Below are 16,201 nucleotides of genomic sequence, written 5' to 3' on the forward strand. Positions count from 1 at the left end.
CAATCTCTCTACATGTCTCTGCTTTCCTGTCTGTCGGCTTCACCTTCATGCAGACTTCCCCTGTGAGTTGGATGTGGTGGCTCCCAGCCACCTTCATCCTCCCAGCTCACGCCCACTCTGCCTCCAGAAAGAAAACTCTCTTTTGCCATAGTTACAGGCAGTCCCATGGCTTACTCCCATTGGCCCAGCTTGGCTCACATGCCTATCCCTCAGCCAGTCACTGTAGCCAGAGGAACAGGATGCTCTGATTGGGCGGGCCAGGGTCAGTTAACCAGGGGCTAGAAGGGGAGGCTGTTACCAGAGGGAGGGGCTTGCACGCTGGGAGGAAAGATAAGAGCCCTGCCTGCCACTGTGCTGGGCCTCCTCCTCTGTCTTCGGGTGGGGAGGAAGGCGGAGATTGTCTCCAGGCCCCCTCAGAGCCCAGGAGGGGAGACTAAGGCCCAGAGGGGAGCAGTACCAGCTTTAGAACCCTGCCAGGTCATTGTGACCCATCTTCTGCTAGAGCTGCTAAACCTCGACCCTGAAGGCTGGGTGGGATCTGTATCGGTGGCATGGTGGAATATTCCGGCATCCCGCAGGCACGGAGGTGAGCCCCAGTGAGGTAAGTGCAGGAGGGTGTGGAGGATGGCCGACCGGTCAGATGTGTCTGCACCCCTGCCTCCACCCCAGGCTTTCATTCGGCCATTTCGGGAGCATCACATCGACCCCACGGCCATTACGCGGCACGACTTCATCGAGACCAATGGGGACAACTGCCTGGTGACACTGTTGCCTCTGCTAAACATGGCCTACAAGTTCCGCACCCAGAGCCCCGGTGAGCATGTCAGCTGACAGTGGGCCAACTGGGGACAGAGGCCCCTCAACGATGCCTTAACAAAATTTTAGGTAGTTATCTTGAGGTAGAATTGGGATATTTGAAGTAAAGATCCTTAGTTCCAGCTTTTCTTGAACACTCTGACCTGGCTACCCTGGGTCCTTGTTTCCCCTTTGCTTCACTAGGCAGATCCATGCTGCAGCCACCCCCTTTAGATGGATGCACCCTGTCCAGTTTGCCCCAGTTCCCACTACTCCCTGCTGTCTTATGCCTGGCCAACCTCGCTCCTCTGCATTACCTGCCTGGTCCTGAGGACCTCTGGTTTTGCTGCCCTGGCTTAGTGGAAAGAGTGTAGGCTGTGAATTCAGTGAGAGCTGAGTTCTGATCTCTGCCCTCCCTGTTTTGGGGAGAAACTTAACCCAAAGCAAGTCACTTCACCTTTCTGAGCCTCAGTTTCCTCAACTGCCAGGATGAGGGAAGGTAGGGATGGGTCAGTGACTCCTTCCTCTGTGCCAGGTCTTATTTGAATAGCTGGACACCTCGGGGATCCTTAGAGCAACCCCCTGGGGGTAGCCTGCTGAGTATCCGTGGTGCCCCACCCACATCCTCTTCCCAGGGCGCGCCCACATCCCTGGCTGCTCTGAGTGGTAGCTGCTCCCAGCTCCCAGCTGCCCCTTCTGGGAACTGCCAGAGCAGCTCTCTCCCTCCCCTGGGGATAAGCCTGAAGCCAGTGACAGGAAAAGCCTACAGAAGAGCAAACACGCACCTCTGAGTGGCACCAACTCTACAGAGCCATTCAGGTTCCCGAGCTCTGCCAGGTCAGGCTGAAGCAAGACTCCCCCAGCCCCATGTTTGCTTAGGTCTTCCCATGCCCTGTCCTGCTTCCCTCAATCCCTCAGGTGTTTTTCCAGAAGAGAGGATTCCCCCTGCCCTCCGTTCCACCCCACCCTCTGTGGGTAAATCACAGGCACGTGAATCCTTGTCACAGTCTCTGCCTCTAAGAAACCTGGACAAAGACTTCCATTTCATTGATGAGGAAGTTGAGACTCAGAGGCAAAGACACTGACCTAAGCCCATACAGCCAAGGAATGTCAGCAGGGATCCAAGCCCAGCTATGCCTGACTCCAGAGCCCATGTTCTTAAGTATTACTTAGACTTTCTCCATTATCTGCCCACTGAGCATATGAGGAGCCTGAGGCCATGTGGGAAGCTGGAAGGAGGCCTGGGTGGGATCCTGGGGTGAGAGCTGCCCAGGGCGAGTGGTGAGGGCCAGGCTGGTACCACAACCATGTGACAGCTGTGTGAGCCTTGTGGGCACCCCCTTCCCACCCTACAGAAGCCCTGGAGCAGCTGTATCCCTGGGAGTGCTTTGTCTTCTGCCTGACCATCTTCGGCACCTTCACCAACCAGATCCACAAGTGGTCACACACGTATTTTGGGTTGCCATGCTGGGTCACCCTCCTACAGGACTGGCATATCATCCTGCCTCGTAAACACCATCGCATCCACCATGTCTCACCCCACGAGACCTACTTCTGTATCACCACAGGTACAGCTACACGGTGGCATAAAGTGGGCTGCTCCTGCTTCAGGGTTGGGAAGGGAGAGGTCACAGTGGGAGGTCATGCACTTCTTACCTTAAAGGAATGTTCTCTCAGAGCACATTTATTGAGCATCTACTATATGCCAGGCATTCTAGGTGCAGAGGACATAGAAATAAAGAAGACAGACAACCCAACCCTTCGCCCTCCAGCCCATTGTCACATGGAGCTGTGATTCCAACTACGCATCCAGCCAACAAATATTTATTGAGCACCTCCTATGGGCCAAGCACTGCTCCAGGCTTAGGACACACACTGAACAAAACAAAGATCCTTGCCTTCATAGTGTTTACATTCTAATAGAGGACATTCCAGACAAATAAATAAATAGTACATCTAACATGCAAACTGCTACACAGGAAAATAAAACGGGCTGGAAAAGGAAAAAAAGGGCTTTGCCCTTTAGACAGGGTGGTCAGTGAAGGCCTCATTGAGAAGGTGAAATCTGAACTGAGGGAGAAAGTCATGCAGACCTGGAGGAAGAACATGCCAGGCAGCAAGAATAGCGACTGCAAAGGCCCTGAGGCAGGAACATGCAAGACTGTTTTGGTTTTTTTGTTTTGTTTTGTTTTAAGGAGCAGCAAGGAGGTTAGTGTGGCCAGAGTGAAGGGTGTACAGAGCAGAATGACGGAGGGATGACAAAGTCCAGGTGTGAGAAATGCTATGGGGACAGCAAAGCAGGGTGAAGGGCAGAGAGTCATGGGGCGGGGAGGTGAGGAGTGGGGGAGTGGGAGTAACTGTTTGTATAAAGAGATCAGAATCCAAAAAAGTGTGGGAGAGGCCCTGTAAATAAAAAGGAACAGACCAGACCTGGCAAAGAGAACAGCAAGTACAAAGGCCCTGAGCCAGGAACATGCTTGGTGTGACCAAGAAACAGTAAGGAGGCCCACATGCCATGGGTAGTTAATGAGCCACTGCCACAGGTGAGGTGAGGAGATGCAAGGCAAGACAGGTGGTTTTCTGGGCCCAGCCAGGCATCTTTCAAGGTTAGTATATTGGTGCTGTCAAGTCAGACCAACTAGGATGCAGCTCTCAGCTCCCCCATGTGCCTTTAGGAGACTCACAAGCCTCCGTAAGTATAATTTTACTCATCCATAAAATGGGGCTGCAGCCACGTCCTTCACATCCCTCCTTCACAGGGTGGGCAAGTGGACGGCATAATGGCAGGTGCAAAGTGCTTGTCACGTCGTGGGTAGTCGCTAAGCTACAGCTGCTAGTTCTTGGGGTAGCTTTGGTTTGGTTTGGCTTTGGTTTTTGTCCTTCTGGAGGCAGAACTGAGAACCACAAAAAATATATCTTTTTTACACATCCTAAATCACTTTCTTTGAGGACAGGTGGAAGGGTTAGAATTTAGGACCTTTAGGAGATTAGTCAACTGCTCAGCCAGGCCTGGAATCAGTTCCCAGTTTAGCCACCAATGAATTGGGAGACTTCCCTTCAAATCTTCTCATGTAGAAAATGTGACAAATAGTATCTACCTCATGGTTTGGATAGGAGGCTATACTACAGATAAAGTAAGACTGTGAGCAATATTTGTGGAGCACCTACTATGTGCCAGGACTATTCTAGGCACTGGGGATCGATAGTGAAAGAACATGGGGTCCTGCTGCTCAACACTAACATTCTAGTTGGGAAGGACCAACACAAAACAGAAGTGGTAAATTAATGAGAATGGTTACAGGTTATCACAGAGGCTGTAAAATAAAAGAAGGTGACGTGACAGGCTTGGAGCACTGCTTAGGCAGTACTCAGGAAAGGCTTCCTGGGAGATGAGTGATTAGAAATGAGGCCACCTGCCTGGCATATAGTAAGCACTCAGCAAGAAAGTGAATGAGTGAGTGGATGAAGGCATGTCTCAGCATCCCTTAAGCCCATTGGTAGGAGGCTCCATACCCATATTCCTTGGTCAGTCCTTGTCCCTGACCTCTGCAGACTCACTCCCAGCTTCTCCTGCCTTGGGCAAGGCCAGGCCTCTCCCTCCATCCCCTCGACTGCTGCTCTCCCATCCAATCCATCCCACCATGCCCTGTTTCCACTACAGGCTGGCTCAATTACCCTCTGGAGAAGGTGGGCTTCTGGCGACGCCTTGAGGACCTCATCCAGGGCCTGACAGGCGAGAAACCTCGGGCAGATGACATGAAATGGGCCCAGAAGATCAAATAATTCCTCCGAGCCTGCCAGCTCATTGCCAACCTATCCCAGACCCCCAAACCGAAGCCATCTGCCAAATTCCAGCCTCCTCACACTGGCCCCTCCAGGTGGAGAGGACACCTCCTGGGCTAGGCCCAGGCACCCCCCAGCCCACCCCTCCTGACACAGAATACTTGAGCCACTAATTTTTCATTTTCTTTCCTTGGTCCTTCCAAGCCACCTGAGCTGCTCTGTCTGCCACTTCTGACTCTGCAGAAAAAGGAGCCTTGCCCTGCCAGCCATCCCTTGGGTAAAGGGAGAGAGTCCACCCACTCCCTGCACTCTTACCACCCCTAGCCCCTCTGGGCAGCCCTTCAGCATGGCTGGCGTTGGGCCCACTGAGTTGTCTTATCTGTCCCTCCTTGTCTGCCCACAGTGGTCCAGGAGCCCCCAGGCACACCTAATTATCCCTGGAGAATCTCCCTGCAAACTGACCCCTAAGTCTAGCCACCACCTTCAGACTAGCCTGTCCACCCAAGGATGGCAAAATACAGCAGGGGTCTGAGGGTAGCTGGCTGGCCAAACAGGCCAGAATTGCCTGCCTGTCTGGACCACACCCCTCCCCATCTGCCCATGTGATTCCAGAGCTGCTGTTCCTAATCAGAGGATGTCTTGGCAGGGCACCGTCCCTGCAAAGGGTCTTGGTCATTTGGAAGGGGACACAGTGTCCCCTTTGGCCCAGGATGTCAGAGAGGGAAGAGTGGGGCTTTGTGTTTGATTTTTTTTTTTAAGGTGCTTGCTTGTTTAATGTAAATAATAGAAAGCCTTAATATCTTTTCTGTAACATGGAATAATATTTTAATGTCACGTTTTGGATGTACATAATATATTTATAACAAAGCAGCAAGAGCCTACTTAACCTCGGCTGCCTCGTGTTTCCTGCTTGGCTGGGGGAGAGGCAGGGCAAGGATCCTGAAGGATGAGGCCCCACCTCTACCCTGTTCCCAGCCCTAGGCTTTGGATAGGGGCTTTGTCACCTAAGACAGTGAATTAATGTTGACATCTGCTCCAAACTCTCTTGAAGGGAATTTATGATTTGGTGAGGAATAGTCTTTGTGCAGGAGATCATGGTGATAGCACAATGAAGACTGATCCCTATTTGTGAATTTCTTCAGCAAATGTTATTGGCACCTGCTGGGTACCAGGCTCTGACCTGGACACGGCTCAGCAGTGAACAAACAAATGAGGACTTACCTGGTGGAATCGACCTCCTGGGAAGAGAGACAATAAACCTAAATAAATGCATATGGACATTCAGATGGTGATTTGTAAAGAAAATCTAACAGCATGGACCATGTCGGAAAAGCAGGATGGGGCTGCTTTGGCAGGGTGATCAGAGAGGGACACGTGAGGTGGTGTTTGAGCTGAGATCTAAAGGAAGAGATGGAGCCTGCTGAGAAAGAATAGGGGAAAGATGCCTCCTAACTGGACAGCAAGTGTGGGGTTTTTAAGAGACTGTATCTGGACTGAAGTGAGCAAGGGGAAGTGAAAGATGAGGTTGGAAAAACAGGGACTTGTTACATAGAGTCTCACAGGCTGAGAGAAATGGGGAGTCACTGGACACTTTAGACAAATGAGTATCATTCATTTACTCATTAAATAAATACAAGGTACCTCCTGTGCACCAAGCACTAAGATTCAGTAGTGAACACTATAGATACTACAATCAATATCCATTCTGGGCTAGATAGTTACTACTATATTAGCCAGAAAAAAAAAAGTCTATTGGGGACAGAGAAATAATAAAAGACTCCTTAGAGCAGTCACAGATAAAAGTATTTTTTTAATGGGACCAATAACTATTTTCCTTAAAGTTTGCCCACCACTAGACTTTTAATTTGTGACTATCTTTGAGGAGAGGGTATTAGAATTAATCAACTCATATGTGGCAGAAAACTATAACAAGCACAAATTCATAGCTAAAATAATTTTGTTAGCTCTTATCACTGCAAAGTTCAGAGGTGGTTCTAACTTAAGGTGAGGAGACAGGTGGCAAGTGAGAAGTGTGTCCCCCCCGAGAGAACAGGAACACAGCAAGATGAGAAACAGTAGCTGATCCCAAGGACTGGGATGCACTGGAGACATCCAGCCCAAAAGGCAGCTGCTACTCACGTCAGCTTAGATGAAAGACAAGCCAGAAAATCCAGATTTTTAAATGCTAACTCCATTTTTTAAACATGGACTGGACAAAACAAAACAAATATATGGGCTGACTTCTGCTGTCAACTTCCCAGCTGGTGCAGGGGTGGCCCAGTGTTTGGTGGATTTGTGCTGCTATCTGGTGGTGGAACATGGCAGTGGCAGTGTGGGACAGACAGGTGGGTTTCCGGCTTGACTGGAAATGTTATGCATCCACGCTGCTTGCTTCTCCTTAGAGGAGGTCTGGGCAGGGCACCTATTCCAACTTTAACCCCAGCCTCTATTGATAAACTGAAAAATTTCACTACCCTTTTAAACATTATTTTGTAATAGGTAATGCATGTAAGATAAGGAATATAAATACAGAAAGGTCTAGAGCAGGGGTCAGCTGACTACAGCCAGTGAGTCAAATCCAGCCCACCTGTTTTTCTATGGCCCAATGAGCATTTTGTTAAATGGTTGGGGGAAAAAAGAATATTCTCTAACACCTGAAATTCAAATTTCGATGTTGGTTGTAAAGTTTTATTGGCACACAGTTATACCCATTCATTCATATATTGTCTATGGCTGCTTTTTCAATATAGCAACAGAGCTGAGAGACCGCATGGCCCACAAAGCCTAAAATATTTACTATCTGGCTCTTTACAGAAAAAAACGTACCAACTCCTGGTGTAGAATGAAGAGTAAATTGTTGCCAACTCAGGTTCCCCTGAGCCTTCAGTTCTTCTCCCCAGAGGCCATCATTTTAACAAGACCCTTGCAAGTCCCGTATATGGGCATAGAGGTATGTCTGTCCCCACTTTTCATACAATAGTTAGAATATTGTATACACAGTTCTGCAACTTGCCTTTGTCACTCGATATATTTTGGAGTCAGGGTTATTTCAATGCTGATTTTTTACATCTGTAGCATTCCAACTTCAAGATGGCCCCTTTTTTTTAACTTGTCTCTTGTTTTCATTCTTAATACAGACTTTATTCTTTGCTCATAAGGGCCAATAGACATGACGGGTCAATTTCTAGGAATCAAATTATTGGGTCAAGGGAGTTTGTGTGTTAATACTTTGTGCCCATTTAAAGCTTCACAACTTTTGAGAGAACCAGTTTCCCCAAATCCTTGTCAACACATTGTCTTATCTAGTGTTTTGTCCTTTGCCAATCTGATAGGTAGTTTTAATTTGCATTTCTTTAACTGTCATTTATTGAATCTAAGATACCATTGATTGTAAGATGCATCCTCATTTCAGAGATGTTTGAACATAAAAATTTGCATCTTAGAATCACTGAAATACAATATGTTAAATGAGATTGGGTATATTACTCCATTTCCCTACTGCAATTGCTTATTGTGGATATGTCCTTTTCCTATTTTTCTTGGGAGACAGGGCAGTAGTGGTTAAGAGCTTAGTGTTCAAATCCCAGCTCTGCTACTTAAAAGCTTGTGACTTTGGGCAAGTTAACCTTTCTGTGTCTGTTGCCTCATCTCTAAGATGGGATAATGTACCTACCTCAGAGTGTAGTTGTGAAGATTAAATTTATACAAAACACTATGTTCCTGGGACATAGTAAATGTTGCATAAATGTTTGCTATAATTATCATCTTTCTTTTGGGTTGTTTTTCTTTTTTTCTTAATGAGTTGCAAGAACTCTTTATACATTAAGGAAACTCATCCATTTTATTCACAACCCCACCCCCACCTCCACCCCAGACCCCTAGTTTTGATTTTTTTCCCTGACCACAAAAGTAACAGATGATATGAAATTCAGACATCACAGAAATAAATTGTATAGAAAGAACCCAGTGGAAACAACCCAGATGTCCATGAAGAGAAGACTGAGTAAATGACTTGTACTATGACCCCCTACGCACCCACTCCCGTCCCTTTTTGGTTGTGTATTTTAGCAGCTACATCAAACATTAAATATACCATGCTTCACAGCCCAGGGGTCATACTCCATGAATGTGCCATGAAATGCCACAAGCAAATGTGTCTCACACACCCCATCAACCACAGACCCCTCCCTCAGGATTCTACTCTGTCTTCTGGGTGCCCTTGACTCTTTCTGTCAATAGTTGGTTAGCTTTACTTTCTCTAATGTATATTATAAAAGGGATAGCATGAGATTGGGGTTTTTTCTTAACTATAAATTAGAAATAGAAACATTAAATTATGTAATGTTACCTACAACCTTGTTACTCAGAGTGTAGTCTGGGGAGCAGCACCGGCATCCCCCTAGGGCTTGTGAGAAATGCAGTGTCAGTACACACACACACAGTCAGCATTTTAGCAAGATTCCTGGTGGTCTGTGTGCACATAAGAGTTTGAAAACTATTGATCTAAAAATAATATTGTAGGTTTTATAAAGTATATTGCGTTTTTTACATTCTGAATATACTTCTTCGAACTATTCATGTCTTTCACATCTTGAGAGTCTAAAACTGCTGCATGTTTTCCCACCTTTTTGAGAACAGTTTTTAAATAAACACTGTGGAACAGTCCCCTCCTATATGACTCTTGACTGGAACACTGTGCCATCTTCCAGTATCTATTAGGTATTAGGTATGGTATTGGCTGAGATAACAAAAACTTAGCTTCAAGTGCAGCTTAAGCAATAAAGAGGGTTATCTTGTGTCTTCAGAAGCCTCTAGCTAACAGCCCCGGGATTCCTTCAGCAGCTCAGCCACATAATCCAGGTCCTAGCTCTTGCCATCTTTCTGCGCTAACATCCTTAGCATATCAGCTTTTTGGCCTCAGGCTTTTGCCTAATGGTTTCATTATCATTGCCACAGCTCCAACCATCACAACCTCACATTACAGAAGGAGGAAAGGGGACAAAAAAGGCTTTCTTATCAGCTATGCTGCTTCCTCAACTCATTGACCAGAAAGAACTACGTCATAGGCTCACCGCTAGACGAATCACTGGCAAAAGGAAATGGTAGGGCCAATGATCGGCTTGGATTCGCACCTGGAGCTGGACCTTCCGCCTCCTAAACAAAATCAGCGGCTGCGAGCACAGGACAGGGTGACTGGACTGGCGGTGAACAGTATCCAACACAATTCCTCTCTGAACACCCACCTCCAATCTTTCTGCCGCCAAATTCAATCTCTTCAGAGGCAGCCAGGCTACACTTTGCAAAAATGCAAACTCATGCACGATTTGTTCAAAACCTCCCAGGCAATAATACCTCCCCCTCACCACAGAGGAAACAGTACATGCTCCAGGGTTAGGAGAACTGGATTCCAAACCTGATTTGTTGTGTGACCCTGGGAAAGCATTCTGACACCCCGAAGCTTCAGTTTCCTCATCTGACAAACGAAGGTAATAGCTTGGCAAGGGTCATTGAGGATTTAATAGTAACAATAACAATAATGATAGCAGCCAGTACTTAAAACAGCACTCGCTCAGTGCCAAGCCCTTTTCTAAATTCTTTGGTTCTATGAAGCATTTAAATCTTCCCAACAATCTCATGAAACAGGACTCTCGTCCGCATTAGCTAAAGTTGCCGGCTCCAGCGCAAGCGGGCATTCCTCCGGGGACTGGCAATGACCTCGGTGGACGGGAGCTTGAGCGCGGGGAGGACTACAACTCCCAGCAAGCTCCGCGACGCCGCTGAACTGTAATAATCAGCACGCCCCGATGAACTGTAATAATCGGCATGCCCCGGGACATCCGTTTAACCTCTTCTTCCTGCGAGGCGCTCTGCGCAGCAATTTGCTCTATTGTCAATTTTGCTTGCTAGAAATTCCCTGCAAGAACCAAGTAATGTGTACGAGTAAACATTTATAAGGATCATGGATAAGAGGCTTGGGACCTAATTCTCATCCCTCCACCTGTTAGCTCTGAGTCTGTTTTCTCATCTCTAAAATGGGGATACTCCTAGGATTTGCCACATGGAATTGTGAGAATTAAAAGCTGGATGTGACGACTTGGTAAATGTCAGCTCTTCTAATCATTCTCCCCTTCTTCCTCTGCCAAAAGATTTTATCAGAACATTTTACCACAACAATTCTACCAGCCCTCTTTTCAGAAAGGGAAACTGATGCCAGGAGAGGTTCAAAACTCTTGCCTGAAGTCACACAGCAAAGTGAATGAGGAAGGGCTCAAACCCAGAAAATTTCACTCCAGAGGTGAAAAGGGACCCACAAAGGCCCTTGCGGCGGGACCAGGGCCACCTCAGGAGCCCAAATGCCTCCCACTTGCTACCTAATACTTTACAGTGACCCAAAGTCCAGGGCAAATTCTTTCTGTGCTTGCTCTTCACGGTGAACCTGAATCACATGATATGCAGACTAATACCAAGATGATTGCCTGTTGCCAGGGCTGAAAAGGAGACACACATGGCACTTTGAGAGTCAGTTGTACCTCTATGTGACCTCATTGGAGAAATAAGGAAAAGCTTCCCTGAGGGCGTGATGCTGGATCTGAGACTGAAGAGTGGAACCAGTACAGGCAAAAGCCCTGAGGAGGGAAAAGGCATGTGCTACAGAGGCCTTAAAAATGGCCAGTGAACCGGGAGCAGAGGAAGTTTCAGAGGTAGTGCCAGGAAGGGGGTAAGTAAGGCACCCAGGGTGCAAATTTTAGGGAAGCACTCACTTCCAGGGTCATGCAAGTAGAGCTGGGACCTGAGAGTGAAAACTTCCTTAAATTTGGTGCACTAGACAACTCACTTGCCTCACCCTTGTCCTGGCCCTGGACACAGGCAGGGCCTTGTGAAAAGGGTACCCATTCCATGGTTTGCCCTGGAGAGTCTGGCTTCTGCTTGTTTCAGCAAGATTATATCAGGTCCCCATTCAGTCTGATGATTGTCTCTGTTATATAATTCTATGGTCACTCAGCTTATAAAGTCTGTATTTTGTCCCAAAGGAATGGTGAGTCACTGATTTAGCTGAAGGGTATTTAGAGACGACTCTGGCTGCCATACAGAGAATAGGCCATGGCACCAAGAATGAAGGCTGCTGGGGTCATCCAACAGGAGACTGGGCAGCCTACCCTAAGTCAGAGAAGTAAACAGAGTTGAGAAATGCTTAGGAGACATTACTATCAGAACAAGATGATGAATTGGATGTGCTGGGTGAGAGTTTCCACTTCCTTGTTCCTCTGTACTGAAAATCCTGGTCCTTCCTCAGCCAGTGTTTAGCTGTTACCTGGAGGCAGTCCCTTCATCTCTCTCAGCCTATTTCCACACCCAAGTATGGACTTCTCAGACCTTTATGATAAAGCAGGAATCCTTCTGGAATTTAACATTTATTTGTAAACAGGTGTCCCCAGGGCCTTTTCACATGTTCCCGCCACCTCCCTCTCATCATTTAGGTCTCCCTTGAAATGTGACCACCTTAGGAGGTGCTTCCTGGCTACCCCCCTGCAATCCCTTTCCTGGTTTACTCTCTATCCTCTCATAGTTATGTTCTTTCCTATTTACTTGTTTACTTGCTCTGTCTCCGACTAGAATGTAAGCCCATTAAGAGCAGAGACTTACCTCAGGGATATACTTGTATATCCACCCCTAGCACCCAGCACAGCCCCTGGCACAAAGTAGGTGCTTGGTAAATATTTGTTTGGATGAATAAATGGATTGATGAGTGAGAAAGTGAATGAGTGAATGCTTTTCCTGACACTTCAATGTCCCCAAATCATTTAGCTGCTCCATACAATCCTCCTCTGGCCAGGCACCATCGACCTTGGAAGCAAGACGATGTGCCCTGGGTTCAAATACTGACTCAGCCACTTAAACATATGAGTTCAGATAAACTGCTCAATCTCTTTCATCTTCATTTTTCACATTAATCCCGACCTAGTCAAATGCTGTTGACGATCCCACTTCCAGGAAAATGCCAGAAGCGAAATGGGCGCTTTTTTAAAGCTATCTCCTCTTCTTTTTCTTTCACAAATCCCGTCCTCCCAAGTCTATCACCTTGCCCTGCTCCCCAAACACCTCTGTACCTCCCTCGCACCCGAGCGCGTAAGGACTTGCAGGTTGCTGGGCCTCGCACACGCAAATATATCCTCTCCAAGCGAGCAGAAAATACACCTTCCCGGTACTGGTGGTGCCGCCCGCCGACCGGGCGTCAGCGGTGGCATCTGCGCCTGCGCGTACGCCTGCGCATAAGGACCCGAGGAACCGAGTCGGGGGGTAAAGAAGGGGCCGGCCTTCGAGCGACAGCGACGCAAGATGGCAGCCACCACGGGCTCGGGTGAGCGGGGGCGCCGGGCCCGGCTGGCCGAGGGAGTGCGGGCTCGGGCTGGGGTCCGGGGACCCGCGAAGGCTCTTGCAGCGGGACCAGGGCCTCTGCTGCCTCCGTCCGCTGGGCTCCGCGGCGGCGATCCCGGTGGCCTGAAGGGGGAGGAGGAGCAGGCGGTGGCCGGAAGCACGGGCGGGGGCCTAAGGGGCCTGTGGGCGGCGCGGCGAGGCTCCCCCGGGCGGCGTGAGGGCCCTGCTGAGAGGAAGAGCCGGGCCCGACCGCACTGCGAGCAGCCGGAGCGGGCTAGGGGCCAGCCCCATGCACTCCTGAGGAGACCGGGGCTGGCCACTCTTTGGAGGAGATCGAGGGGTCTCCTAGAGAAAAAGGTGCCCTAAAGCGGATGGAAGGCCTTTACTGGGTGCTGGGGACCCGGTGAGGGGGGAACCTGGGGATGTCCGTTTGGCGGGGGCTTCGGAGAAGCCCCTCGGGATGGATGAGAGAAGGAAACGGGCTCCCGAGGGGTGACTGGGAGGATGCCCACTGGTTACCGGGGTGGCTCCAGCGACGGTTTTGAGGACGGGGCTAGCTGAGGAAGTCTAGTTTGCTTAGAAAGGGGGAGCTGTGGGGTGGCTGCTTTGGGGGAGATGAAGGGCATCTCCACAGGGTAAGTGAGAAGGGGAAAAGGAGATTCCGGAGGATATGAGAGGGGCGGCAGGCAGAGAAATGGCCCTGTCATTTCAAGGCCCCTGACTGAGGAGGCAGGCTCTGAGTGGGACCCTTGCTGGAAGCTTGCGCTGCTGGGTGGATTGGGAGCCCTGGAGGTGTCTGCTTTGGAAGAGAAGAAGCAGATCAACTGAGGGGAACGCCATGCAATGGGTGAGAATGGGAGGTCAGTTTTCAGAGATGTTTCTTTTAGAGAGTAAAAGTTTCCTTTTTTATTGGGTGAGGGAAGCATATCCTAGAAGTGTGTGTTTTGTGGAGATTGTTGCTCCCTTCCACTCTTTTATATGTTGGTAATAAATACATGGGTTCAGCCCAGAAGTTCCCCCACTGGCAGGGTGGGCATGGGGAGAGGAACAGATGAAATGGGAACTCTTGGGTGACTGGGGAAGAAAGGCTGAGCAGACCCCCACTAATCCAGGATGGGGAACAGGGTATGAGGGGGCCACACTTTTAGGGGAGGAATTCTTCTAGTCCCTAGAAGAATAAGGGAAGCAACATTTATTTTAAGCCTGGATTCCCCTGCTCTACACTGCCCTACACTGCCCGAAGATGGGCCAGAGGATCAAATCCTGAAGAATCCGGTTCAGAGCTAACGTTCCACAGATGGGCATCAGGGGATGGACTCGGGTGGCTTTCTTGAGGTGAGATGATGATTGGCTGGGGCAAGTCCCCCAGAGGGACTGATGAGACAGGAGAGTCATTCTGGAAGTGCAGGATTTGGGGGAGACTGCGTGTCCCTCTTTTAGTGAAGAGGCTGTACCCTGAGGTACCTGACTGAAGTTGGCCAAGGAGGTCCTCCCAGATGGGGTGACGATGGGTGACCTCTGATGGAGGATGCAAACTGGGCCACCAGCCTGGGTTGCTTCCCTTATTCTACTAGGGATTAGAAGAACTCCTCCCCTAAAATCCTCCTGCTGTTCAAGGCCACAGTAGCAGCACTGTTAGGAGAGGATGGGTGGTCTGAAGGGAGCAGGGTGAGGGGATCCCTCTTTCCAGGATGTTGCTCCTCCATATCCCAAGGAGCCCTCCTTGTCTCATAGTAAGGATGGGACATAGAAGGAGTTAGATGCCGGGATCTGACTGAAGTGATCTACAACAAACTGCCTTTTACACTTAAAGCAGTGGTATCTTCCTGAAGGATAGAAGAGACGACACATCCTTTTCCTAGGTTTTGGTTTCAGCTGAACAGTGCTGAGTCAATTCATGTACCAAGATACTACCACAGACACCCTCAGAAGAGAGGCTGAGTCAGGCTAGGCTGCTGTGGGAAACTTCTCACTAGAATAGCACCCCTGTCAGGTTGCAGTACAATATGCCTGTGGCAGCCAGCGTTGTGGTATTGCAACTCAGCCATCTTTGCAGTCACTTGAGATTGGCTACCAACAATCCGGTTTAACAGCTACTTAATTCTAACTTCTTGAGGCCCTGCCAATTGAAGAGTGCTTCATAAATGCTATGGCGGTCAGATAAAATATCGTCAGCTGCTGTCTAGTGTCAAGAGCACTTGGCATGGTTTAGATAACATAGAGCAGGCTTTGAGGTGCCCTAAAATGAGTTTCCTAAAACTTCTTTGTTTATTCAACAGATATTTATTGAGGACCTGTTATGTCCTCTTGTGAATCGTGAACAAGATGGACATAGCAGCCTCTGTCCATGATGAACTTCCATTCTAGTCAGGGAGAAGGCCATTAAAGGAGTAAATAAGTAAGTGATTTCAGGTAGTATAGTAAGTTCTATGAAGGAAATTATGTGCTGTGATAAAAGGTGTGTGGAGAGGTGATTAGGGAAGGCTTCTCTGAGGAGGAGGTATTTGAACAGATACAAATGATGGACAGAGCCGCCCCTATAATGTGTGTCACAGGCAGGGGAGGAAGGGATATAGTGAGTGCAAAGGCCTTGTGGCAGGAGCAGGCTTGGTGTGTTGAAAGAAAATAAAGGCCTTATTGTGCAAGAGAGACTTGTTAAGATGAGGTGGGGAGATATGATAAGGCTTTGGATTTTATTGAGTGTGAAGGGAAGTCATTGAGCAAGTATGAAGTAGGAATTCAGTAAATATTTGTTGAATGAATGAATGAATGAGAGTATTAAGAGAGAAGAATGACAAGAAATGACCTGTGCCCTGAGGCAGTGGAAGGAGTGCAGAGTGCTAAGAGTGGAAGCAGAAAAGACTTTGAGTTAAACTAAAATGAATGTACAAGCCTCTGCTTTCTAACTTAGAAGTTCTTCAGATGTGGCCAGGGGCCATGGGGCCTTCCTTACTCAGGTTTAGAACAAACCTGTTGATTAGTCTATGCCCCTAGTTGCCAGAAAACAGTTGTGAAGCCTTTGAGTTCCTGTAAGGACTGACCTTAGTTTTTTATGGTCACTGCTTTCAACATTTGGCTTCAGCACCTTCCCACCTCCCTTGGTTCTGCGGTGTGTGAATTCTGCCTAGATCTTAGAGGGTGGTGCTGTGAAAAGCCCACTAGTATCCCTCAGGATGCTCATGTGTGACAGTTGACTTCCTCCTGCCATGGCCAGGACTGTAGGACCTCAAGCCCTTGGCAGCAAGGT

At 48.5% G+C, this 16,201-nt stretch overlaps 1 protein-coding gene across 10 annotated transcripts in view; it reads left to right on the forward strand.

Moving 5' to 3' along the window:
• LOC108391990 (ubiquitin-conjugating enzyme E2 variant 1) overlaps positions 1-16,201 on the forward strand; it is a 55,294-nt gene that overhangs the window by 15,225 nt on the left and 23,868 nt on the right. For 2 of the 10 annotated variants that reach the window (XR_012131274.1, XM_073236460.1), the window contains exons 4-5: positions 670-814; positions 2,151-2,363. Coding sequence is in view for 5 of the 10 variants with exons in the window: in XM_073236460.1 (XP_073092561.1) it covers positions 670-814; positions 2,151-2,363 (358 nt within the window). In the remaining 5 variants the exon portion in view is untranslated. Of the gene's footprint in view, positions 1-669; positions 815-2,150; positions 2,364-4,456; positions 8,343-9,534; positions 11,297-12,649; positions 12,938-13,159; positions 13,312-13,667; positions 13,802-15,233; positions 15,353-16,201 lie in introns of those variants that run through there. The other 8 variants (XR_012131275.1, XR_005058030.2, XM_017651902.3 and 5 more) reach the window with 8 other exon arrangements.

This window comes from Manis javanica, chromosome 5 (genome assembly GCF_040802235.1).
Source record: "Manis javanica isolate MJ-LG chromosome 5, MJ_LKY, whole genome shotgun sequence".
NCBI lineage: Eukaryota > Metazoa > Chordata > Mammalia > Pholidota > Manidae > Manis > Manis javanica.